At 33.5% G+C, this 26407-nt stretch overlaps 2 protein-coding genes across 2 annotated transcripts; one reads left to right on the top strand and one right to left on the bottom strand.

The window, feature by feature from the left end:
* Window positions 1–864: 864 nt before the first annotated feature.
* Window positions 865–9827, top strand: LOC146141466 (sperm-associated antigen 7 homolog). Its single transcript, XM_083389724.1, has 6 exons — window positions 865–1000; window positions 1787–1943; window positions 3230–3292; window positions 5440–5551; window positions 6635–6782; window positions 9728–9827. The coding sequence occupies exons 1-6, from the start codon at window positions 919–921 to the stop codon at window positions 9808–9810; spliced, it is 645 nt and encodes a 214-aa protein (XP_083245850.1). The 5' UTR covers window positions 865–918; the 3' UTR covers window positions 9811–9827.
* Window positions 9828–10701: 874 nt separating this feature from the next.
* LOC146141465 (ATPase family AAA domain-containing protein 3-like) lies at window positions 10702–24745 on the bottom strand. The gene is made up of 14 exons (XM_083389409.1): window positions 24533–24745; window positions 22206–22282; window positions 20920–21021; window positions 19572–19701; window positions 18215–18380; window positions 17166–17235; window positions 16242–16454; window positions 15724–15849; window positions 14947–15071; window positions 14417–14468; window positions 14053–14123; window positions 13114–13281; window positions 12121–12229; window positions 10702–11130 (listed from the first exon to the last, which is right to left on the bottom strand). The coding sequence occupies exons 1-14, from the start codon at window positions 24741–24743 to the stop codon at window positions 10939–10941; spliced, it is 1812 nt and encodes a 603-aa protein (XP_083245535.1). The 5' UTR covers window positions 24744–24745; the 3' UTR covers window positions 10702–10938.
* Between the last annotated feature and the right edge of the window lie 1662 nt (window positions 24746–26407).

The following is a 26407-nucleotide window of genomic DNA, read 5'->3' as shown; positions in this document are numbered from 1 at the left end:
GACTAATTAAAGTGTAACATTTGTTTGTATAATTAGGCAATTCTATTATAAATTATCTGTTTGTGGCTACTTTTAAATATATGCAAATTATCTTTACAAACTACAAACTATCAAAAATCTTTTAAATATAGCTATATAACATTGTAAGGGTTTAGCCTGTTATTTGACTATCATATGTATAGATATATATGCAATAGTAAAATTCTAACCTAACCCATACCTCTGTAATTGTTTAAATGTTTATAATGGTCAGATCGCATTCCATTGTGAATAAACTAAAGATTTTGATTTTATTTAAGCAGATTATTTACGTGTATTCTGATTGACAATATTTATTTAAATAATTTGTTAAAATTGTGTAAAACGCTATCATTTTTACCTTAATATAAATGGTATGTTACATTTTCATGTTTATTTGTTTTACCAAGGTTTACTTTTGTCCAAAGTTGTTTTGCGATCAGCAATTCTTAACTGTTTAAAATGTCTACTTTACAAACTTTCGACTACAATTGTTTGTGCTGCACTGTTTTGTATGTTTCTTAACAACTTTATAGTATGCACCAGTGTTGTAAACAACCACTTTTAAATGACTTCAGTCACAGTAAGTTCTGGTCAAGTCCTGGTCATCAAAAGCAAGCTTTAAATTGGTAAACTGGTTGGTTTATTATGAGAAATAACTAAAGTAAAAAATAACAAAAACGCAACGCATAGCAAGCAAATTGTTTTGTATGCAAAAATTAAGCCAATTAACACAATTTTACAAAAATAATGATATATTAAAACACTTAAGCCCAATTGATTTTATCCAAAAGACTTAAAACTTTACTTATGTTGATTCAAGTCATTGACTTGCAACACTGGTATGTGTGGGCTTATATTTGTTATTTTATGTCTAGATATTAGTTTTAAAGTAACAAAATGGCTGATTTACTTGGTTCAATCCTCGGTTCCATGCAGGCGCCACCGACAGCTTCGGAACAGGAAAGAAAAAAAGCTAAAGGTAAAAATTGTGATCAAACCTCTAATTAAGTAAGTAGCATAGATGCCTCTTGACAAAAAATCCAACACTCATGGAAAAGTCTCATTTCTAGTTGTTTTTTGTCCACCAATAGTGAACTTACCTAATAATAAGTAAGTAAAAGAATGTAGGGGTTGTATGTAGCTGGGTTCTTTAAAAATGGTGGGAATTGCCAAGCAAGTCAGTAGAGGCTGCGTACAGTCCTCTGCAAACCATTTTTTCACTAGAAAAAAACGTGCACGATTCTATACAAGTAGGTAAAGCATCCACTGGGAGTGAGTCTCATTTAATCATTGAGAAGCCTATTTAAAGAAAAAAACGAAAAAATAGGTAAAGGCAGAATGACATTGTGAATTTAATCAGCATAAAAATGCCAGTTTATTAACATGATATAGCATTTCTGACATAAATAAAAGGTCTTATTTTATACAATAAGAGGCCTATTGCAAGTTGCTAACAAAAAAAATCTCGTAAAGGATTAAAATTCATTTAGGATGAATCTTTGTTACTTGAAATAATAATGCACATGTAAATAAATAGTCTTCTTTATGTCCAAAGAGAAACATAGTTAGTGTATATGTACATTTTGCTTTTCTGAGACTTTGTTACTTTATGCAATAATATACATACTTTATCGCCAGTAAATGAATAACCTGACAACCTAATTCATGTTTATACTGAAAATACTTTTTGTTGTTTAAAGTTTTACTTCATTTAAAACTTAGCGTTTCACCTTTTCCTATTTTCCTAAAAGTATTTTATTTTTAGAGGAACAAAAAAATTTGAAGGAAATTCAAACGAAAGAACGCAAAGAGAAGGAAAAGTTCCGAAACGAAGTGGAGACGATTATTTCCAACTTTATTAAAGATGCAATGAACACGAGGCAGCGCTGTAAACCGATGAACAAACTAAAACGAACTATTGTGTGAGTTAATGACTCTTGATATCAAACAATTCTGTATTTTTCTAACACTAAGCAATTCAAATAAGGCTCATAAAAGTTTTGCAAACAGATAACAAATTCGTAAAAGACAATTCTTTTTTAACAAAGTAAAATCCTTTGTAAAACTAAGCAAGCACATTGGTCTTTTCTAAAACAATTCCATCGAGTATATCAGAAAATTCTGTTTTTCTAAAAATAAGCAATTTAGGCTAATATCGGTGTTGCTAATTCCGGTTAAGTCATTCAGAAAACAACTTGTTACTTTAGACCAGGGCTTCAGGCTCGGGGCTCAGCAGACTTAGTTTTTTTTGCAGAAATTGGGCTCAGGTCTCGAGTAAGACCACGTAAAACTACCGGAGTCCAGAGTCCGACGTGCACATGCACAGAACCCATTTTTGAAACTGCCAACTGTAAATTGTAAAAATTAGAAGGCGGAATAGCATATGGTGGATATTTTACACCCTTGTATTGTGGGTGGATAAATTATATGACACCCCTATAAGTGGATTGAATAATATCCACCTTAATTTAGTTCATAAATTGGCGGAATACAGGCTGTAGAGTCTGGCTTGGACTCCCGCAGCCCTGCTTTAAACAAATAAAAATAACCAAGTCATTGCCATCCAAAATAAATATTTGCAAAATAGGTACAGGTTCTATTCTGAGCATTGTTTTCCATATGAAACATCAATTAATAAAAACCAAAGTTTTTTTTTATTTATAAATGACATAAACATGCCAATTTTGCCTTATTTCGGAGCATTCTGGATTTTTCTAAAACTAAGCAATTCTCAGTTTTTCTAGTTAAAAAAGAAGGTTATTATCAGTTTTGTACATAGGCAATTTTAAAATGTCTTGTCAAACTTTAGTCACATCTTTGTCATAAAACCATTGTTTTACTTACAAAATGGAAACACAGTCCATTATGAGCAGTATTTACAAAAAAACATCAAAATTAACACACAATTAGGATGTTTACATGTAAAAATTGACCAAATTTTACTATTCATTTTCAACCTAGTCATGTTCACAGTCATGTTGAAAATGAATGAAAAGATATTAAAAACATTCAAAATGCTACCTACTTCTGTATGGGCTTTGATATTCTTAGTATGAATTACTACAGCCTCCAACCATTATGCTCCTAAGTTATCAATTCGTCACAACTATGTTATCAATTCGGCTAATATAATAAGAAGGATTGTTGGTATAGGCTAATTTAGTTAAATCTCATTTGTTTAATAACAGATGTTTATATTTGTTTATAGACATGAGATGTGCGATGAAGCAGGCCTTACTTCGCAAGCTTTCGGGCAAGAAGATCATGACAGGTTGGATTTTGCTTCCGTTAAATATTGCCTAATCCACTTGGAATTATATTAACCTACAACTAGGGATGTCCGATACTGAAATTTTGTTTAGATAATGATACCGATATTTTGGACAGAATTACAATGCTCAAACTAGCAACATACAATGATTGAATTGTCAAATATATTTTTTCTAGGTTATTAGGTTAAAATTTGCTTTATCGTTTAGAACAGTGCTTTTCAACCTTCAAAAGAACCAGTCGCACTTTGTTATTTCCGTAAATTTTCATCCGCACGAAACAAGCACAGTAAGTGTGTAACCTTTAGTTTTCCTTATTTGTGAAATAACAATGAAAGGCTTTGTGTAATAAAACGTGGGCCTTAACGAATATGAAATAGATAACTGCACGGAACCGCTGAGAGACTATATTGCTGTACGCATAAGTGGACACACCAGCTGTTTTGATTACTGTATTACACAAAATTAAAAATAATAATGTGCACAGCATTTTCATCCGCACAACGTTTGTCATCCGCATTACAGTTTGTTTCATACTCATAAGTGCGTACCATCCCACGGGTTGAAAAGCACTGGTTAAGATGTTTAGTTACCTCAAGTTGTTAAGCAATTTTATTTGAAAATTGACACTTAAGGTATCATGGCTGAAACTTTGTATAATAATTTTGTATCTGTCAAGTCATTTTCAATAAATACCAGGTCAAAATGTGAGGGAAAGTTGGTAAATTCACAATATTAGTGACATCAAAATTAAAACAAATCTCCGAGCAATTTTTTTTTTACATTTACAAACTGACCCGTTTTTTACACAAAATTATTGTAAGTGATTTGCGTAAATCACTAGGGATGTATAATAATATCAGATTAGAACCGAACCCCAATTTCAAATGGTAGTATCAGTTCCTATTAGGGGTCGACCAATATCACTTCTTTTGGACCGATACCGATTCCCGATTTTTTACAATTTTGTCAACCGATACCGATTTTTTTATATACCAAAGAAATGTTAAAAATTTGAATTAATTGAAAATAAAATCCAAATAACGTTTTAGATTATATACCTTTATTAATTATTAAACTAATATTTTGCATATTAACTTGGTGTGATGCTAAAACCCAATTTTTTTTGTTAAAAAATGGGTAATTTGTTTGCTCTACAGGAAAAAAAAAATTAGATTTATCATATTTTCATACTAAAATATCGGCAAAAGTATCGGCACACATTTACCGATACCGATATATCGGTAAAAGCCAAATATCGGCCGATATTATCGGTAAACCGATATATCGGTCTATCTCTAGTTCCTATACTACCATGGTATCGGTGCTATTCTGATACTAAATTAATAAAGGTATTTTAACCTAATGCAGCAATTTTCTACCCATGTAAATTCGTCAAGAATTTTTGGTTAACAGTATTACTGTTATAGCAAATTTTGGCATATAACCTAAGAAAAAATATTTTTTAAGATTTTGATTTATTTTGATTGTTTGAGCATAGTAATGACGTCAATGGTATCGGGTCGCTGTGATTTTAGTCTAAAATATGAGCACATCGCCATAAGTGACTTCAGTTCAATTTATTACAACACTGATGTATGCACACATAGGTTGGTAACTTCCAGAATTGTAAACAAGTCATTTTAAAAAGACGTCTTCGAAAAATAGCATCAGCTGCCCAAGTCCAGTAATTATTAGAGCAAGTCAATTCGAAGCCAAATAACTCACATAAAAATAAACCGGTTTGTGCTAAAAAAACTCGACAGATTTAGAATAACGCAACCAAAAAAACAACAAATCGTTTTACGTGCGAAAAATGCAATAAACAGCTGAATTTTTAATAAAATCTTTTATAAAAGCGTTAAATTTTAACCAAAGTCATTTGACTTAAAAGTCCAAGTCAAGTCATTTTAGCGTAAAGACCGAAGTCAACTGGTAAAATGTTTTATAAAAACATCCAAATCAGGTCGTTTTACCGAAATACTTATGTACAAACATTCTGTTGGTAACTTGCCAGGTATGTGATGCTGTCAAGTCAATACTTAACACTGATAAAATGTTAAAAACATTTGATTTGAAATCAAGTAATATACCGAAAAGAATTAACTCATTCCAACACTGATGTACGCTTACATTCTAATTTTGCCAGGCATGTGATGCTGTTTAAGCGTGAAGATCCAGCAACTGACGAAGAACTCGAAGCTTATAAACGAGGGGAGGTTTGGGACAAAAGCAAGCAAGAGGAAGTCAAGAAACTAAAGGTTGGTGGCTGGTGTTTGTATTTTCAGATACCTGTTTAATCTTACCCGACATTTTGTGATACTGTTGCGCGTAAGAGGGCTGCGGAGTCGGATTCAAGCTATACAACCAGAGTCATATCTTATTATTTTATATCCACCTTATTATTTTAGTTAGGTATATGGGTGAAATATAGGCTGTAGAGTCGGACGCGACGAAATCGCACATTTGGCCAAAGTAGGACTCGAGGAAGACTACGTATAAGACTATCAGAGTCCGACGTGCGTAGTTAGACGTAGTAAGAGTACAAAGCCAATGCAGAAGTATTTTCGATGAATAAAGAATTATTTAAAATGTTCAAAATGCCATTGCTCTAAAATTGGCAAACAAAAATTCTGAAGCAGCTTTGTATTACATTTAGTGAGAAGCACTAGAATCAACTCGTAGGTTTCACGAACCTTTCTTTACTTTATTTCTCTTTAAACGACGCTCGAAATTGGTGCTGCGCATGCGCACGACGCACTCGGGAAACCTTTGAAACAGTATTAAGGCCTAAGAAACAGCAAAGTGACTATTTAAAAGAAAAAGTGTAGTATTTCTGGCCAGAAAGTCGTTAAAGGCCTGACAAAAGTGTGGTTCACATCAGAGTTGGATGAATTACATTAATTTAGTTAAATTGCAATTACAATTGCTCCCTTAAATGTTTCAATTACATTAAAAATACAATTAGGCTACATTAAAAACTGTAATTGATTAATTACAAACGATTTACAGAAACTTCAATTTTCTCAATATCTAAGTATTGAGCCGAAATTTTAGCAAATTACAACACAGAATGAAAATGCCTCAATTACATTGTAATTTCAATTGATCCAACTCTATTTCACATATGCCACCTCGTCGTACTTAAACAAGCACAAAAAACATGATTTGAAGCAAATTTTAAAATTAATAAGGCCGTGAACTGTTCCTCGTCAAGGTTGAATAGTTTCCAACCAAAACACACATATAAATAAATGATCGGGTGTCGCAATAAAATTTCAAGTATCGCACATCCATATTTTTTTTTTTGATTTAATTTTTGTAAAACTGCAATATTATTTCAGGTTGCTGAAAGATTAGAAATGCCAGATACTAAACCAACAGTTTGTGAACCATCGACCAATTACCGGGACAAATACAATCACATCATTGGAACAACATCCGCAAAAGATGCAGCTATCAAAACAGAAGCAAATAAATCCTTTGGAATGGGTGGGTGTTACTGTTTATTGTCGTAATAAGCTGTTGTTATGATAGAGATAGGCCTATATTGTTTCTAAAGAAAAAACAGTAAATACTGGAACAATGTAATTACAATTCAACGTAGGTTTTGTTCTATGGATTTTTTTAGAAATGCTGTTTGATAGCAAATATATTTCTTTTACGTGGTAAAAATATTTCAAAGCCCATACAGAAGTAGGTAGCACTTTATACGATGTTGAAAATGAATCAAGGGTTATTCGAAACGTTCAAAATGCTACCTTACTTTGTAACCTATGTCTTACTACAACCTACAACTATTATGCTCCACCGTTTTAATATCTTTTTAGTTTTTGTTAAGTTTCCTGGTTGTAACCATGATTTCATGGCAATGGTATACGTTTAAAAAATAGGTATCGAAAAAATTTTTTTCCAGGTTTTAGAAACATTTCTGGCACAGAAACAATTTTTTGAAACGGGGCTGCGGAGTTCTGTAAGATAACCCAAGTCCCGAGTCCGTTCAAACGCAAATTCGAAACCGAAAAGGCCGCAAACATTTAATCATAAAGGTGGAATAGCAACGTTTTGTGGGTGGATGATTGACTACCCCATATAGGCGGTGGTGGGATTCAGTCGGTTCGCACCTGTTCTAGAGAACCGTCTCGCAAAATTTTATGAGATCAGCGAACCGGTTAGCATTACTGGTTACTGTCCCAGGATTTTTGCATCTTATTCCATACATTAAGTTTTGAGATCCAAGTAGCTCACGTGTTGGTTTATTTTTCAAAATGTGCAATGGTCAAGGTCGCACGTAACAGTCATCCATTGTGGTTATTATTATAATTGTAGTAATGTTTTGTCTGAAAATTTAATTGTTGCGTCATAAGAGCAAGTCATGAGACGATTGCTGATTTTTAGTGTGGCTGTTAGCAGTGATGGGATTCAGCCGGTTCGCTGTTCGTAACATTTGCTGGAACCTGGGCTGCATGCTGTTCTTGCAACTACTTTAATTATTTCCCGTAAAATATGACTTTTTTTAACAGAACCGGCAGAAATATATGACTTTGGTGATAAAACTGGCTGACAAAAAAATTGAATCCCACCACTGCATATAGGTGGATTACTGTATTTTTTCCCTATTTTAGGTGAATACAGAGTCGAACTAGGACTTAGTTGACGACCAGAGCGCGGCGTGCACAGTGCCAAATTTGAAACTGACGAGACCGCAAACTGTAAATTGTAAAGGCGCTGTTAATGGAACAGTGCTTTTCAACAGGTTTTTTGGACACCTGTTGGTGTACCACATTGACGGGGTGTATAAGATACCGCAGTAAAAACTAAGCCTATGGTGAGGTATCACAATAAATAAACAGGTTTATGACCAGGCTTACTGGAGCAGTCTTTCTTAACCTGGGGTAAATGCTATCAATCAACAGTTAAAAAGTTGTGCCAGCTGTAGGTATTGGTGGCCTACTTTCCTTGTTCAGATTAACTCCTAATTTGAAGCAAGCCTATAGTAGCCTATTGATTCTTTATAAAGTGTCGGTAACTTTATGCTTCGCTAATTGATTTTTTTTTATCTTTTAGTTCCCCTATTGTTACGTATGAGCACCATTTTCTATATTGGGGTAAATATTCGTTGTTGCTGAAAGGGTAAAACATACAAAAAAGGTTAAGAGGACTGGAATGTACAATACATAGCGAACAACATGTATTTAAATGTACACAGCTTATAAAATACTATTTTACATCATACGTAAATATTTCTCGTGATAATAATCGTTATTGTGATGTAATAACTATTTCTTGTCACAACGGTTAATAGCTTTTTTACAATTAAGTAAACACTTGATTTCTGTCTAAAATTGCAACTTAAATTAAGTGTGTACTGTTCCAAAAATGGTTGACAAGCACTGCAGTAGAATATAGTGAAAACCCCAGGAGTGGATTGCTAAAAATCCAACTTATATTTTGGAACACAATAAACGGGTTGTTTTAGTAATTTCAAATCGCTTTTATCTTCACTTGGATTTTTACACTGATGATGGTATGAGGTATTGCTGAAACGTCTGTAAATTGCGAAATGTCGATTTTATTGAATATTTTGGCTTCGATATTTCGCAATTTACAAAACCACCTTCTATTATTTACTTAAATGGGTGAAATGTAGGCTGTACAGTCGGAGCCGGACTCGGCAAATTTGGCTCAGCAGCAGTTCCCTCTAAGAAAATTTTCTATTGCGCAAATACTTTTTTGTAGTGCGCAGGATTATTTTAAGGCTGCGTTGACAGGGGTCCGCGGCAGATCAATGTTTTTTGTATTTGGGGGAGGCGTGAAAATTTTAAAAATTGGCGAAAAACTTGACGTCAAGGATATAGCAACAAAACGGTCGCGCGAACAAAATATACAAGTATTTGGGTTAAATTGACAAAATGTCTAAATAGGATGCGTGAAGCCTTAGCGCACAATCAAAAATCACCTGTATTTGCACAGAAATCGTGTAAAAACTGCAATTGTGTTAAAAAATTTCGTCCTATAAGGATGCACTTCGGTTTCATGACCCCGAATTATTGTCGGCACTGCTCTAAACCTATTTTTTTCTTTAAGCTCGATTTTCCGGAGTTGATCTACGCTACGTGAATAAAAAACATACACAGCATGGACGATACAAACCAATAAGACAAAGTAATTTATTACGTCACAATCGTCAATGCGGATTTGATTTGTTTACGTGGCTTACATCAACGAACAAATGGCCAAAGCAAAATGCTTAAACAGTTGTTGCAAAAAAGTGAAGATATTTTAGTTTTAATTTAAGAATTTAAGTGCGCAAAAGCGAATTTTACTGCGCAATTGCGCACCTTAAAAGGGAACACTGTTCAGCAGTCTAGATCGGGACTCCGCAATCTTTCTAAAATGACTGAAATATTTATTTGTCATATTTTTTGTTGTTTCAGTTCCAAGTACAAATAAGCGGGACCAACGTTCTATTGAAAAAACCATGAACGAAATAAGAGCCAAGAAGAAACAAAAAACCTGACCACAGCGTGAAGCTGGATATTCGTCAAGATACACTTGAGATTATTAGGAATAAGTCGAACCTGTTTGAAATTGCGCACCCTTTGAACATTGTTTCCTAATAAAAATATTGAAAAAAACACACACGATGGGACTTACAAGGCAACAATATCCAAGGCGAACGACATAATAATGCTAAATACGCAAATCCACGACAGAATAAGTTCTAAATCGTCTGAAAACCTAAACCCGCCGGAATAAGTATTTTGGCACCGGATTTTTTGCCCATGTTTGAGGTTAGGGTTAAAATTATTTGGGGAGTTTGGTGATGTGTGCTTAAGGGTAGGTCAAGTAGGTCTCTAACTATTAGACGTTGATGTTCTTACTGGGGTCTTATGGCTGGAGTCCAATACAAAATTCGAAAACAGAATTTCAATCATGTTTATTAGGCATAAGAAAAACGTTACGATTTTAGGTGTAATTACCTAATAATAGAACACTCGAGCACAGAACAAAAATGGCCTTCATATTTGCTACATAAATAAAACACAATTAATTAGACCTAGTCAGATTAGAAGGTATAGCTCTTACATGCATATGAGATAAGGTTTTAAATTAAACACAGTTTTTTCCGCCATTTTTGTTCACTTCAGCAGTTTAGAAGCAGCAAGGTTCTATAATATTTGCTACATAAACAAAATAAACTACCATTAATTAGACCTTGTCAGATTAAAAGGTAGCTCTTAACATGTATATAAGATAAAGTTATAAATTGGGCACAATTTTTTCCGCCATTTTGTTCACTTCAGCTGTTTAGAAGCAGCAAGTATGTATGATATATTCTACGTAAACAGAATAAAACATCATAACTTTTAGCTAAAGCTTGTCAGATTATAAAGTAGCTCTTAACTAAGCACAATTTTTTCCGCCATTTTTGCTTACTTTATCTGCTTAGGAGCAAAAATTGAATGATATTTGCTACATACACAAAATAAAACATAACCATTAATTAGACCTTGTCATATTAGAAGGCAACAGATTAAGCACATTTTTTTCCGCCATTTTTGTTCACTTTAACTGTAGGAGCAAACATCAGTATATGTATTTCACTGCAAATCATCTTTTCACTTTTTTCTCTAAAATAACAACTCTATGTTTTCGACAAAGTCGTCGAGGCATAATCGCTGCTTTTGCTCGATACAGTTTCACCACCACTTGGTGATTCTGGGGTGTGCTGTCTGAGCCAGTCGCGCTTTAGTTTGTGCTGTTGGACAGCGTCGTCAACTTTTTCGTCGATCATTTCTTCAGATAACAAACCGTCGGACGATGCATAACCGATCGCCTGAAGTTTAAGAAAAATATGTCAAGGTTTTAATTCCATATTTATACAAAAAAAAGCATGTTGTCATTAATGTGGTGCAGTGGATCTCAACCTTTTATAGCTTGCAGTACCCCTTACAAGATTTTTCCTTAGGTAGTTCATTAGAATATTACAATAAACGAAACTGGAACACCACACATCAACTCTACACAACGTAGGGAGTTACAATTGGATCTATTCCACTCTAATCTTACACAAAAAGTTGTAAGAATTGAGCAAAAATTAGATTCTTAAAGATTCTCAAATACCTCTCGGCACCCTTGAGTATTAGAAATGGCATCCTGGCTGAGAAACACTGCTGTGAAACGAGAAAAAATGATAAAATTGAAACAGGGACAGGTAACACATAGTAAGAATATCGAAAGCTATACAGAAGTAGGTAGCATTTTGAACATTAGAGCTACTGAAATCTTACGAAAATATGTCAAGGTTTGAATTTCCTATTCATTTGGGAAAAATAATTTTGTCATTACTGTGGTGAAATAAGAACACTTGATGTGTGAATTGCTCAAAGTATGACTTGACTTGTTATTTATTCGAAAAGACTTTGACTGGAGTTATTTTACAAAATATGAGATGACCGGGACATCATTTCAAATGTTAGAGCTAAAATGTTTGTTTTTTTATTAAATTCCAAGACTTTTGAAAAAAACATAGGAGTTGTGTAAAGACCTTTTAAGATACAAACATTTTAAAGACAGTTTTAAGGCTTAGTGGTAACCTTAGTTACTTAACACGCGAATTGATAAAATAAAATTTAGGTTTTAAAAAAATACAAACAAAGGAGACATATTATATAATTAGATAGAAACATCTGCAGCTCAAAAACATGATCTACATCTACATTGTGCAATACAGTTAACTCACCACTTGATGAAATAAAATTTAGTCGACAATTCGTGTTTTAATGCCTCTAAAACAGAAATACACCAGACATAGACAGGAACATACCTGCCAAGCAACAGCCAGCTTTGAAATTTCACGTCCAGACATTCCTTCAGTTTTTAAAGCGATTTCCGAACATTTCGGCCCGAAATCGAAATCACCCAGCTTCAGGCGCCTTTAGAATTTGCAAAAAAAAAGTTTAACCCACAGAACTTTTACTACTCAAACAATTAACTAAACGGTAAATTCAAGTTTATAAATTCTTATTTATTAAAAAGATTTTTAGCAAAGATACAAGTAAAAAAAAGTAAGAAAAATCCATAAAAGTTCGGAAAAAAGCCAATTTAAACAACCAAATTAAAATAATAATAAACTTATCACTTTGCAAATCTTTCAGTTATTAAAATAAACCAAAGGTTTAAAATTCATCTTTGTTCTGTAGTTGCACTAAATATGTGAATAATGGAAATCACCTTGACCCTTGCAAGATAAATGGCGACCTTAATTCCTGATCAGTAACAGCAAAATACTCTAGCAAAGCTAGCAATTCAGGTCAGACACAATAAACAGATCTTAAAAGATATATATATATTTCGCCAACCAAGGCATCGTCAGTATATCTTATTCAAATAGATTTTATTCTGCTAGAGTATTTTGCTGTTCTGTAGTTTTTTATATTATCTTTTATTTCAAATGTTAAAAGTGAATTAAAAATTCCGCAGTTTTGCGTTGTTAAAAAATTGACAGCTTACATCAATTTTAAAGACTCTTATAAAAGTTATGTAAAAACATTTTAAAATATTCTATTTTTGTACTTACAGCGAATAAAGCTTAAACTATTTTTAGCTAAAACACAACAAAAAAGAAAACTTTGAAACGTAATAAGAATATCAAAGCCCATACAGAAGTAGGTATCTTTTTGAACGTTTCGAATAACTCTTTATTCGTTTTCAACATCAAAAAGATACTTACTTCTAAAGAGGCTTTGACATTCTTACTATGTCTTACTGCAACCATTATGCTCCAAAACTTTCAAACTTTTTGAAAAAACGAACTTACTGCTTTGAGTCTAGAGCTGGTTCGAGAACGTATTTGTCAAAATAAAGTCGCACGAGGCGTTCCCGTTCGTCCTTGCCGGGAAGGTCAAACTCCACGATTTCGTCGAGTCGGTCGTTGATCGCCCAATCAAGTTGTTCTGGCTGGTTACTCGCCAAAACAAGCATGAATCTGCGAATAAACATTTGTTTTATTGCTAACTTTGGAAAGAATTTGCCTAAATCCATAAAAATCGAAGAAAAATTAAGTTATGGCCAACATTTTTTGTTTGTTACTGAAGTTAACTTAGGTAGAAAGAATTTAGCCTAAATCGATCAAAAAAAGAAAAATAAACATTAAGTTTTGACCAACAATTGTTTTGTTGCTAACGTTTACTTAAGTAGAAATAATTTAGCCTAAATCGATAGAAATCTGAAGAAAAACAATTGTTTCCATAAATAGATTAGTACTGCGTAGGAATGTACGATATTTAACATATTATATATTATTACCGAAAGCAGATATTTTGGACAGAATCACGATTCGATATCAAATGACGTCATTACTAAGTTAAAACAAAAAATTGAAACAATTAAACGAAAATATTTTCCAGGTTCAAGAAAATTAGTAGTTAACAAATTTATTTTTGCGAATTCAATTTTCAAGGTAGATTGCAATAAATCAATTTTTATATTAATTTGGTATGAGACGAGTATGTATACTGGGCGTCAGGTCTGGACTCCAGAATAGCATTTTCCAACTATGCATTGCGGATGGATCAATTATATGCTACCCCATTACTTGGATTCTGACTGCGGACTCGACCGAATTGGCAAATTAGCCCAAGTTTTTCTTGGTCAGATTACCAAGCAGTTGTTTTTAACCGACTCCGCAGCCCAGGATAGAGTTATAACGTACACAAGTTGCCCAATCGATAAGCTACACATCGAAGTAGTTTCTCACTTGCTAGACTGGTCTCCGGTTCGGTAAAGGAATGCATTCAAGGTCGCACGAAGGTCTTCGCTAATTTTCTCCTGAAAAAACAATAAATAATTGCATTTGCACCATAATTTTAACGTTTATTATGGGCAGCTGGTTGAATATTTTCGCCTACTTTATTGTTTATGTGACAAAACTATAAAGTTAACCACACACAAAGTTTTCTATTTCCTCAATTTAATGATTTTTTATTGAAGTTATAAATTTAGCCGATTTTAAAAATAAGATTTAAAAATAAATTAGGAGATCAAAATAAGGATATTTATGTCAGTCGCATTTAGAATAGACGATCTTTCCTAGTAAAAATAAAACAATCAAGATATTTTACCGTAGATCTTTTTCTTAGAAATGCATCTGCTTCATCAACAAACAAAAGAAGCCTGAAATATAAATAATACTTAAATTAATATATTTTGGGAAATAGTTTTGTTTTTTGCAATAAACAATTAGGCCTTTACTTCCGCGGAATTAGGCTAGTTAAAAAATTAAAAAATCATGTTTTTTGGTTAAGTTTTGTAAATTTAACTATAATGACAACGAATACGTTCATTTATAAAAGCATTGCAAAATCCAGAGGATTTAAAAAGTCAAAAATTAGGAGATTTTTTTGCAAAAAATTACCATTTCCACTGTATTTTTATAAGGCTAGGGCACTTGCAAAAACGTAAATATTATAAATGGGAGTTATTCCTTCAGTTCAGAAACTGTATTTTATATTGCTTTGCAAATATCACATTTAAAACAAAACAAGTGAAGATTTCTACTTTTCCCACCAAATATGCCAGAATAACGCTAATTTTTTTTAAATCCTTTATATTGCTGTACGATGTGTTTTTTTAACAATTTTTCTGCACCAACCCATTTCTGCTGCTGTTAGCCCAGTCGAACATCTTGTGAGTTGCAGTGACCCCTTCGCGACCCATCGGAGCCACATCGCCACCAGTCATTATCGCAAAGTCCATTCCAGAATGCATCGCTAGTTTCTGTTGGTTGAAAACGCTTTTAGAGGTGTACAGGTGCCCCGTGAGGTGAAAAGACTAAGTGGCACTGGTTTAAAGTAAAGATAGACCAAGATATCTCTGTGAAAGTTGTCCTGAAGTCAAGTAAATATAAAAAAAAATCGGGTAGTGGTTTGGAAGTTGGATAAAAATCTCTAATCGGCACCAGTTCAAAAAAGTCCTATCGTCGATCTCTAGTATAAAGATTAACCGAACCTCCAGTGGATAAAAGACATCAGTTATTTTTTACACATTTTATTATACTTCAAAAACTAACTGTTAAAATTAAAGCGCATTTGGCCGTAAGTTCTTTATGACCTATTTAATTGTGTAAACATTCTATAACTTGCGGTCAAACGGTCAAAGGTCACTGAACACATGGTGCCTTGATGACATTGTAGTTTGCAGTTGGTGTTACTACCTTGTCGCGGCAGGAGCTTATATTGTTAGTCACTTAAAGTATTTAGCGATGATAATTAACTTTCAATGATGCTGTTTCTGTTTGAATAACATTGTTTTGTATTCATTCGAATTAAGATATGAATCCACTTGTTTAAGCCTTTGTGTGTTATTAATAAATTCCTGTACACTGATAAAAACTTCAGTATCGGATCGGATCCATTAGTTTTTCACGAACCTTTGAGAAAAGAGTTTTCCCTGTGCCCGGTGGACCGTGCAATAAAATATTTCTGTAAACTCCTTTGTTGCGTTTCGTGTTCCTCGTTGCTATGGCGATGTCGCGAACTCTCTCTTCTAAAGTAGGCTGGAAAAAATATATAACGATGATTGTAAAATAAATATAACTTGATTAAAGTTTTTACATATGTTCCTCGTACAAAACACTATCAAGAACTATTAGAAATCAAAAAGTGTGAAATGTTTGATAAAAGTTGACCTAAATTTCTTATTGTGTCAAGGTAATATTTTGTTATTTGTGTTATAGCATAATTACAGGCTTTCTTAAAAACATTCTTGTTCAAAATTTTTAGTCAGAAGTTTAAAATTGTGCAGTGCAAGACCATCTGATCCTCACAAAACGGTCTTGCAAATAAGTTGTAGATATTATCAACTAAAATTAATCTAATTTTTTAGTAAGAAATTTAAAAAAAAACTTTTTTAATTAAAAAAACAAATGTTTAAGAAAAAAACAATTACCTTGAGAACAACACCCTTTAACGCGTCTTCTGGCTTGCTAAGGTACCTTCTTGTCGTGGTAACCGGATGTTTAAGGGCCTCGATCAGCGTAAAACGACTTGTTTCGCGAACGAGCGACGGTTTACCCAAGCGCGCCTCCACGTACCTCGCTGCAACCCCAATCGCATTCTTCGATGTATACACACCAGCTGCCACTAGAGTGAGCCCTAGAGCCTAAAATAAAAAAGTAGGGTCAGAAATCGGTTTACAAGTTAAAAGTAATTTTATGTCAGATTCAGAGGCATTTTTTGAGCAATTGAGAACATTAAAAAAAATAATAAATACAAACAAAAGAAATTGCACATGGACAGCGAAAAAAACAAGTTAAAAGTATATATTAGAGCAGGGGTGGGTATCTACCTAAATTTATTTAACTCTAATTTTGCACATTGCTAAGAATTTTTTTTTTTTCAGGTTTTAAGGTAACGATATTTTCATAATAAAATTTCACCAGTAAAATATTATATAGGTCTATCTCTAGTATATTAATATAAGTATAAGAATGTGGGCCAACAGGATTATAGCAAAGCCAACCTTCAAACCAGCTTGGTTCAACTTTATTTGGTCACTGGCACTAACAGCATTGAAATAAATGCAGAAATGTGTGGCCAGGTGATTTGATCAAATTTAATCACTGGCTGGCACAAATCATACTTTTATTAATCAAAGCAATTGGAAAAATTGATTTCGCACATTTTAGTGAAATAAAAGGATATAATAAATGACATCTATAAGCCAAAACACACATATTTCATGCAAATTCCTTTTTCAGTGACAAAAATTTAATCTTCTTAACAAACTTATAGAAAGAACGATAGTACTAGGAGAGACAAAGCCGCAAGTTCAGCATAAATCAGCAATAAATCTAGCTGAAAAAAAACTTACAGCGGCAGTGATTTTGTCCCAATCTGTAAGAAATGCTTTTGCACCTTCGCCAAGAACGCTGCCTGCCGTTCTGTAAAACAACAAACTTTGCAATAGCCAGATTATTAAATTACGCTTCACTAAAATTAGCTTAACGTTTTTTAAATATATTTCAAAAAAAAGTTTAAATGCCACAGTCAAGACGGGTTTTACAACTGCACTTTTTTAACATATACCTAGCTTGACATAAAATAAATTCAAATATATACTTTTGGAAAAGCATGGGTTTTTTAAAATAACTATTCAATATGCAAATCAATTCAAAGACTTAATATATAAAATTATGTATAATTATGGAATCCTAACCATTGGCAGCAGGTTTCTGCTTGTCGATCACTGTTCCGCTGACGCGTATATAAACAAAAAAACTAAAAGTTTAAAAACCAAAGTAAAACCAGAATCGGACATTTTTTTAATGAATATATATTTCACCTAAAATGGCATCTTTAAGTAAAGTAAAATGCATATTAAATGTAGCAAAGTAAAAACAAAAAACCTCTGATCTGGTTTAACTGGGGTATTTAAATCGGTTTTATGTCATTGTTTTCACCAAGCATTTGGCAAAAAAACATTTTGGCAAAAAAGGTTGCTTTTAAACTATAGCACTTAATTCAATAGTTGGATAGCCTACAACCATGACAATCAATTTGAACATTATGACCAAATCCACTAACACCGCACTGGCGCAATTTCCAACGTTATTTTAACGAATAAATGGTAGCTTTAACGGAGATAAGGAGATGTGATAGTGAAGTTTGGCGATTGGTTTCAGGTTTTTAAGGCAATTTTAGAGTGAATTTTAATGTTTTAAATCTGAAAAAAGATATGTGGCACTCAAATATTATCAAATGCATGGAAATCCAAAATTTTGACACAGGCAGCACAAAATATTCCGCATGCGACCCACGGGTCACATGTTTAAGACCCTTGATATAAGGTTTTTTTTTGAAGAAAACTAAATAGCTATGAGAACGGCGATACTTTCTGAACATATTTTAGTTTTGACTTACGTTATCGATTCAAGTATCGTTTGTCTTCTCTCTGCTGCCTCTAGCTTGATTTCTTCCCTTCGAATATCTTTATTTTGTCGGTCTGCTTTTGCTCGAGCGATTGCTTCGGCCTCAGCTCGAGCCATTTCGTTGTCGCGACGAAGTTTCATCTCGTGTTCCAATGTTGCTGCAAAATAAAAACAAAATTCCCAAAAGCTAGAAAAGCATACCAAACGACATTGCAGACTCGCTAAACCTGTTGATTAATAATGCAAGGCAGGCTAGAAAAAACTAGCCAGTGGTGGGGTTTGAACTCACGACCTCGGTCATACCTGAGACCGGCGCTCTACGAACTGAGATGAATAGGCTCAGAAAAGGGCAGCAAGTCGATAAACTTAGCCTTTTAAAAAGCAGCTTCAGAAGGGCTATATCACAATTTGGGCCGCGAGAAAATCTGTTCCGATAGGCTACCTGCCGACTCGGTTTATAGGACTTTGTGTGCCTTTCGCAGCCTCAGTTTTCTCATCGCTGCATGATTTTTTGAGCGATTTGGTTTTATATTGCGTAGTATTGCATCATTAACTAGAATACCAAAAGGTAAATAGCAAAAAGATAAATTTTCTACCATTCTGTTTTTTTCTCGTTTGATAAGTGTTGTTTTCAGATACCGAGAGAATCTTTCCGCATTTTAAGCAATAAAAAAAACAAAATAAGTAAACCAAAAAATAACAAATTAAAAACAATAAAGTCCAGCAAGCAAAACTTATGCCCAAAACTGATTACTGCGTTTTTTTTTAAACTGGCTAAAAAAAACGCAGTAACAAAAGTAGTGTTCTGGAACAACAATCGCACCACTAGGGTGATAAATCCGTTTACTTCAATTATTTACTGAAAAAGAAAACAAAAGTTACATTTTTTTTATGAAATACAGTTCTTGAACAATAAGGGTTGAAATTAATCGAGTCTAAAGGTTATTCAGAATCAAATTGATTGAGTTAAATCAAAAAATTAAACTAAAACAGTTTCTCTAACGACACAGCAGTAGTCCCTTTAGAGGAGTGCTTAAAATTTCCTGCTAAAAATAACGTCACTAAAAACCTGCTGAAATTAGAGTTTATATGTGGAGTAATATATATCTAACTATTGGTATTTATTAGGGATGCTTGCCATTTTAAATCAAAACCAATACTCAATATTTTAAACAAAAATGATTGCGATGTGATCAAATACCAATGACATCATTACTGCTCGAAAAATCAAAGTAGATAAAATTTAAAGATATTTTTTATGCTTTTAAGGCAGAATTTGCTGTGGTTATAATAAGTTTATTACCACCAGTAGTGAACCTACTCCTCTGAACCTTGACAACCATTTTTACCTCTCCTCATTGCTTCCTGCTTCTCGACTGACTCTTCTTGTCGTCGCAAGTTGTCCTCGTTCATCATTGATTGCTGCTTCAGCTGGTCGTCGTAACGACGTCTGGCTAGGACGTCCTGGTACTCTGCTTGCTGTGAAAAAAAAAATATATAAATGAGACCTTACATTTGCCGGCTCGCCAATGAGAGTGCAATTCCCTCCTGGCAAATTCAGAGTAACACCTACTCACCCAAATGGCAAGTGCCATAAGTATAAATTAGTCATCCTACTGGAAAAATTATGCTGATATGGCAGAATGCTGGCAACTCGACGACTATGTCGGGTAAAGAATTAGACAGAAAACCAAAACATTGTTGAAAAAAAATTATTTTAATTTTTTGAATTAACGTAATTAAGCAGAAAATAAATATAGTTTATTAAGTGGAGAAGCATGACCTGGTGGATCCGCCTATGGATGCAAATGTCATACTTGTCTATTTAACTGGAATTAGAACTTTTTTAGTCAATATAGGAAGTACTTTAGCGCTGCCAATCAAAGTAAAACCGCAAACACACAACAATTCTATGTTTGAAATTGAGTACTTTTTAAAACAATAAGCAATCCATTTGTCTTGTACTGCCTTTTTCTACACTATACAACGTGCTTCACACTTTCATTAGGTTTTTTTCAGATTGTCAGAACAATGTATAATTGTACTTCTGCCAAAATATTTAATTAGCAATGTTTCTACCACCTGTTAGGGCAATCTTTTCCAAGACAGTAATGCAACTAAAGGCAAATTTTCCTGAAAAAATACTTTTACAATTGAAATTATGCTGACAACAAATTATGTAAAATGCTGCAACAAATTAACTAAAATCTCTATAATTTTCATTTAATTGTTTTCTGGATTCTTGATCAAGAGAAAAAAATTCTCCTAACTCTAATTTGCTACTGTTGCCGCACATTTAATAAAGAAAAAAATATTGGTTTTTAAAGACCCCAAATTTTCTTTTTTAATACAATCTGAAAACAGAGCAGTATGAATATCACAGTCAACACAACTTATTTAAATTAAAATGTAGCTTTACTACACTGGTTTCAATACAAATAAATTAAGATGCATATAAAAAAAATTTAAGACTATTCAAAAATTTGTGATAACCCTGTTATAAACAGGTGGATATCTTATAACTCATTTGTTTTTTTAATTCTTTTCAGGTAACCAACTTTTTAATTAACTATTACAGGTATATCGTTATCGGAAAATTGGGACAGACATTTTACTATAAAAAATATTATTGAAACTTTTCCTCCAAAACAGATCAACTTCCTATTTTTTGAAGTTGCCAATTTGTCCGATACATACCTCTTTCTTGATTTTAGCGTCCTGACCCATAGTTTTTCTTCTTTCTTCGCCTTGCTGCTTCACTTGCTCCACTTTCATTTGTTCCAAGGAGATTTCGTACTCCTAAAAATAACACACATCACATAATTATTGCCTTGTTAGATGTAAACAAATCCAGACTTGGACAACTAGATTTATTTCAGCTTTTCAACAATACGTAAGAATTAAAATTAAATCACTAAGTTTTTCCAAATTAGATTAGAACTAAAATAAGATGCATTTTGCTCTAATTCATTGAATTAGAAAACTTTAATTATCTAGTTACCCAGGTCTGCACAAATCGGCAATATGTACAAGACTTACATTAAGTATAACTAAAACAACCTGAAAATGTTTTTTTTTAATGTTTCATAACTTTTTATTGTTGTTTTTCTGTAGTAGGAATATTATAAGCCCATAATAGAGGAAGGTGGCATTTTGAATGTATTAAATATATCGCAAGAGATATTATCTTACTACATCTAACTGAAACCTGCAGCCATTTTGCCTAAAATTTTGTTTTAAACTAATGATGAAGTAAGGCAGAGGTTTGCAAACTGTGTGATGCACTGGTGCAATATTTTGGTACACAATGATTCACTTTGTATCTGAACTCAGTTGTGTTAATAAAAATCCTAGTTCTTTGCCCTTGACCATTGCTATTGGAATTGTTGAATTGAAATAAATAGCGATTGATTGTGATTATCTATGACAAGCAATTCAATATAAATTAATAAAATTAATTCGACAGCAAACTTTTGCAAAGGCGTCGCAAGTAAAAAAGTTTAGGAACCACTGACACAAGGTTTAAGAAACAATAACAAAAAACTTTTTTTAAACTTACAAAGAACTATTATAATACTGCTGAAAGAGCAACACTCCGTTATATATTATGCCTGGCAACAATAGCTTATTTTACAAATAATTCTCAAAAAAAACACAAATTTTCATTCCTCAAAAAAGAAAAAAAACTTAACCAAAAACTAATATATTTTCTGCAAAAACTAAAATACCAAAATTTCTATTAAATTTAACCTAATCATGGTTGACATAGAAAGATGCAACCACATGCGTGTACAATAACTATGATAGAGCCCTTCTAAAAAGTTGTTTAATCTACAATAACGGCTTACAGATCACCAGATTAACCAAATTTATCGATTAGGGATATTCATGCAACCCAAGCTAGATAAAAGAACAAGCCTGCGTTGTTGAGGTTCGAACTCACAACCTCCTCTATACTAGAATAATTATAATGATTGACATACTTTGACTTTTCCTTGGAATTCCATTTGTTTTGTGGTTTCTTGCAACTGAGCGAGTTCCAATGCTTCTTTTGCATGTTCTGGAAACAAAAGAAAACAAAATTCATTTGCACATCGGAATGAACTGGATTTTAAAAACAAAAAGGGTAAAGTATTAAGTAGATTCAGGGGACGATTATTTCATTGTTTATCACCTAGACAAGGCAAGGTTTACAAATTCGTCGGACGAAAATAGTGTTTAAATTGGACCGAAATAACAACAACAAAATTTGGGCAAAACATGCTGGTCACCAAAAGGTTGGAAACATTCTGGCACCAGTTATTTGACTCTAGAGATCGATTTACCGATAATATTGGCCGAAATTCACTTCCCTGGAATCTACGGAGGCTTTTTTTCTGTTTTTACATGTAGACCTTTATACCATTGTGCTGAAAGAATTTCAAATTTATTAATCTATCTATCCACAGTGGGCTCGCTGCGTACCACTAAAATGTTAAATAAGTTTTCAAATGAAACGCTAATTGTGTTTAATATAATGTATTTGGTTGTGTATTTTCTGTCAGGCTTGTATTTACGAATAGTTCTTTTTGTAATGTATCTTGCTTCGTCTTTTTTTTTCTTTTCCATAAAAAAATGCTTACCACAAATTGAATCACAGCCAGGGGGCAGCTGACTAGATGACTTAGCAGTCTTTCGCCGTCCCCTGGGAACTACTGACGCTTCTTTTTTATTTCAAATTTTGCATGCATATACCAGTACCGTTGTTCCGAAATCAATTTAAATCAAGGGTCTCAAACGGGCCACATGCGGCCCGCGAGAACATTTTGTGCGGCCCGTGTAGAAATTTTGGATTTCCAAGTATTTAACAATATTTAAGTGCCACATATCTTTTTTATCAGATTTGAAAGTTAAAATTCACTCTAAAATTGCTTCAAAAAACTGAAACTATACTCACCAAACTTCACTGTCATATCACTTTCAAATGCTACCATTTATGCGGTAAAAGATCTACTATTACGTCACATTGCCTATTCAACTCTGTACAGTTGTCACAATAACGCTGGAAAGTGCGTCAGTCAGGTGTTAGTGTAATTGGTCATCTCATAATGTATAAATTAATTGTCGAGTTGTAGGCTTTGATTGTTCTACTCTAGTATTGAAATAAATTTATATAGCTTAAAAAGCTAAATTACACTTGTCTTTTGCTTCAAAAATGAGAAAAATCACAGAGGAAAGAAAAGTTTTTCAAGATAAGTGGGAGGAGTTATATTTTGTCACCGCGGTCAGAGGTACTAGTTATTGCCTTATTTGCCAGCAGAAGATCGCTGTTATGAAGAAGTATAACAAGGGTTTGCACTTCGAAACCATGCACCGCGATAAATAATATGCTTACCAGGGCAAAGTAAAAAAATAAAAAGTTAAACCAGCATTTTGCAAACAAAGAATTTTCTTTGCCAATATTAGGCAGTCCACATCTGCAAGCAACTCTAAGATTTGTTTCTGTTGACAATTTAAAGCCTAATATCGAGATCCTTGTTCTTGAAAAACGCTGCCAGTAAAGTAGCCAGAACAAATAACTATAGCCTAAAATCAGCCTACATGTGTTTATATTTTATTGTGTTCTATTTATTGTGAATTGCGGCCCTTGGGCATTTTACACGTCCTCATTTGGCCCTCAGAGCAATTTGAGTTTGAGACCCTTGATTTAAATCAATCTATCTATCTACCGATATATCGGTATTGGTAAATGTAGGCCGATACTTTTGCCGATATTTTAGTACAAACATATGATACAATTTTTCCTGTACAACAAACAACATACCCATTCTTGGTTAAATAAAATTTGGGTTTTAGGATCACGCCAAGTTAATTTGCGATTTTATTTGAAATTATTCAAGTTTTAAACATTTCCCAGGTATATAAAAAAATTGGGCGCTCTTTCACTTATGTACGTGAAACGTTATGCAATAAACAAAACAAAATAATACCGCATACCACAACGCATATTGTTTGGGTTATCGTTTGGGTGAGGGTGGGTCAAGCAATATTATGTTTATTATTCATAATAACTTGACCCACCCTCAACCAAACGCTAACCCGCACCCTAACCCAAACAATATGTGTTGTGGTATGCGGCATTTGAAGAAAGTTTTTTTTTATTAATTTTTATGTACAATAGTAAAAGAGCGCCATAAATTGGAATCTGTATCGGGTATTGGATCACAAAATTGTAAAAAATTGGGCATTGGTCGATCGGTCGATCTCTATTTGATTCCCATCCAATATAATCAGACATTGCAGAAAAAATTAGTTTTAGCTTCCAACTTACTTGATCTGTCGAGATCTTTAGCAGCGGCGGCAGCACGTTCAAGTCCCGTAGGGTCAAAGTTCGACCATTTGTCGCCCGGCTTCTTTTTGTTTTCATCTTTGTCATTGTTTGGGGGTTTCGGGGGTGGGGGTATGTTTGACGGGTCAAGCGTAATATCAGGAATGTCGGCCCCTTTACCACCGAAAAAACGACCCAGTATTGAACCATCCATAATCCTAAACCTTCAAGACAAGTAGGTCTGACATTAAGTAAATCTTCAAGTAAAACTGTTTTTTATACTAAACTTTCAAACAAGTCTGCTAACAGTGTTTCTCAATCTATGGGTCGCGAAACAAAATTGAGTGGCCGTTTGTTTTGGTTGAGGTTTTTTATTGAGATTGTTTCTCGACAAAAGAATTTCTATACAAAATGAGAAAAAAGGAATATGAAAACCAATATCCATAGTAATATATTTACGCTTCATATTTGGGTCGCCTCAAAAAAAGATTGAGAATACTGGACTAACATGAATAAAATCTACAGTGAACATTATTCTAAGAAAAGGCTGGTCTAAAATCCCACCACATTTATTTTAAAACTAGCGAACAAGTTGTCAAAGTTGAAATTGCAAGGAAGGCATAAATATAATAATACTACTTGACCCACCCAAACTATCATCCTAAACCCAAATCCGTTTTGTGCAGCTCTGAGTTAAAATCTGTTTGCAAAAAACAACAGCTTAGCTTTAGAATCCACAACAAAAACTTTTATATCGCTAACATTATTTGGGTTAAACTGAGAGTTAGCTTTGGCGCTCAATCCTACCCCTATTTCTAAAATCCTACCCCTTTTTCGCTCGGGGGGGGAGGGGGTTATTGCAAAAAACGCACTGTCAACGTATGCCACACAAGCGTTTTACATATTTGGGATGCACTTTTAAAAGGTTGAAAAAAAAATCGCAGGTGCACTTGCAATACTTTTTACAGTGGCCTTTTCTTGCAATTTCAACTTTACCAACTGTAAAAAAGTGGTGAGATTTTACATCAGTAAACTTTTCTTTAACATTGTGGGTTTGAGCCCAAGGTTTTATGCGAGCTGCCAGATTGAAATTTTGGACAGAGGAGACGATTTTGCAGCTTGAAATTGTGCGACTGTAATAACATGTCCGCCCAAATTTGCACGACTGTAATAACAATTCCGCCCAAATTTGCACGGCTCTAATAATGTTAGTAGGGTTCCTCTCCGGGAATGTTTAAACGAAAAATTCCCAGGATTTTTTGCGAATTAACAAACCTGAATCTCGGGAAATTTTTTTTATAACCCCGGTTACTCGGCAAATAGCAAAACTTAAAAAAATGTCGTTTTTGAGTGATATAAAGAAAAAAACCCAAACCTATTAAATTCGTTGCCTGAGCTTTATTTACGCTTACCAGCGAAAAAACTGATTATTTAAATTTATTTTTACCAATAAAAATGCGCCATGCACGCGCTTATTTTAAATAAAAACAATGGAGGGTGCAGCCTTTATTACAAGAAGGTCTTTTAATGTAAGAATGCAGAAGCAATACTGCAGAACATAAATGAGGTTAATTAAATGTTTAGAGCTATAATACAAAATAATTTTAAACATAATATTAACGTAATTAAATATAATTTTTTTCGTCGTGATTCCTGGGAATTTTTATTTTTAATTCCTGTGAGTGAAAAAATCCGGGAAAAAGAGGAACTTTAGTTTGGGTAGGTTAAACAATACTATCAAATAATAACACTTGACTTGACCAGCCCTCAATCAAACAGCCAAATATAGAATGTGCGTTGAATTTATAATTGTTTCAATGCTGTAGGATTCTTCACAAGCGCCAAACGTTTTTAGAAATTTAGGTGTGCAATTTCTAA

Source organism: Ascidiella aspersa, chromosome 5, assembly GCF_963924565.1.
Source record: "Ascidiella aspersa chromosome 5, kaAscAspe10.2, whole genome shotgun sequence".
NCBI lineage: Eukaryota > Metazoa > Chordata > Ascidiacea > Phlebobranchia > Ascidiidae > Ascidiella > Ascidiella aspersa.
This window is presented reverse-complemented; position numbering and strand designations above follow the sequence as displayed.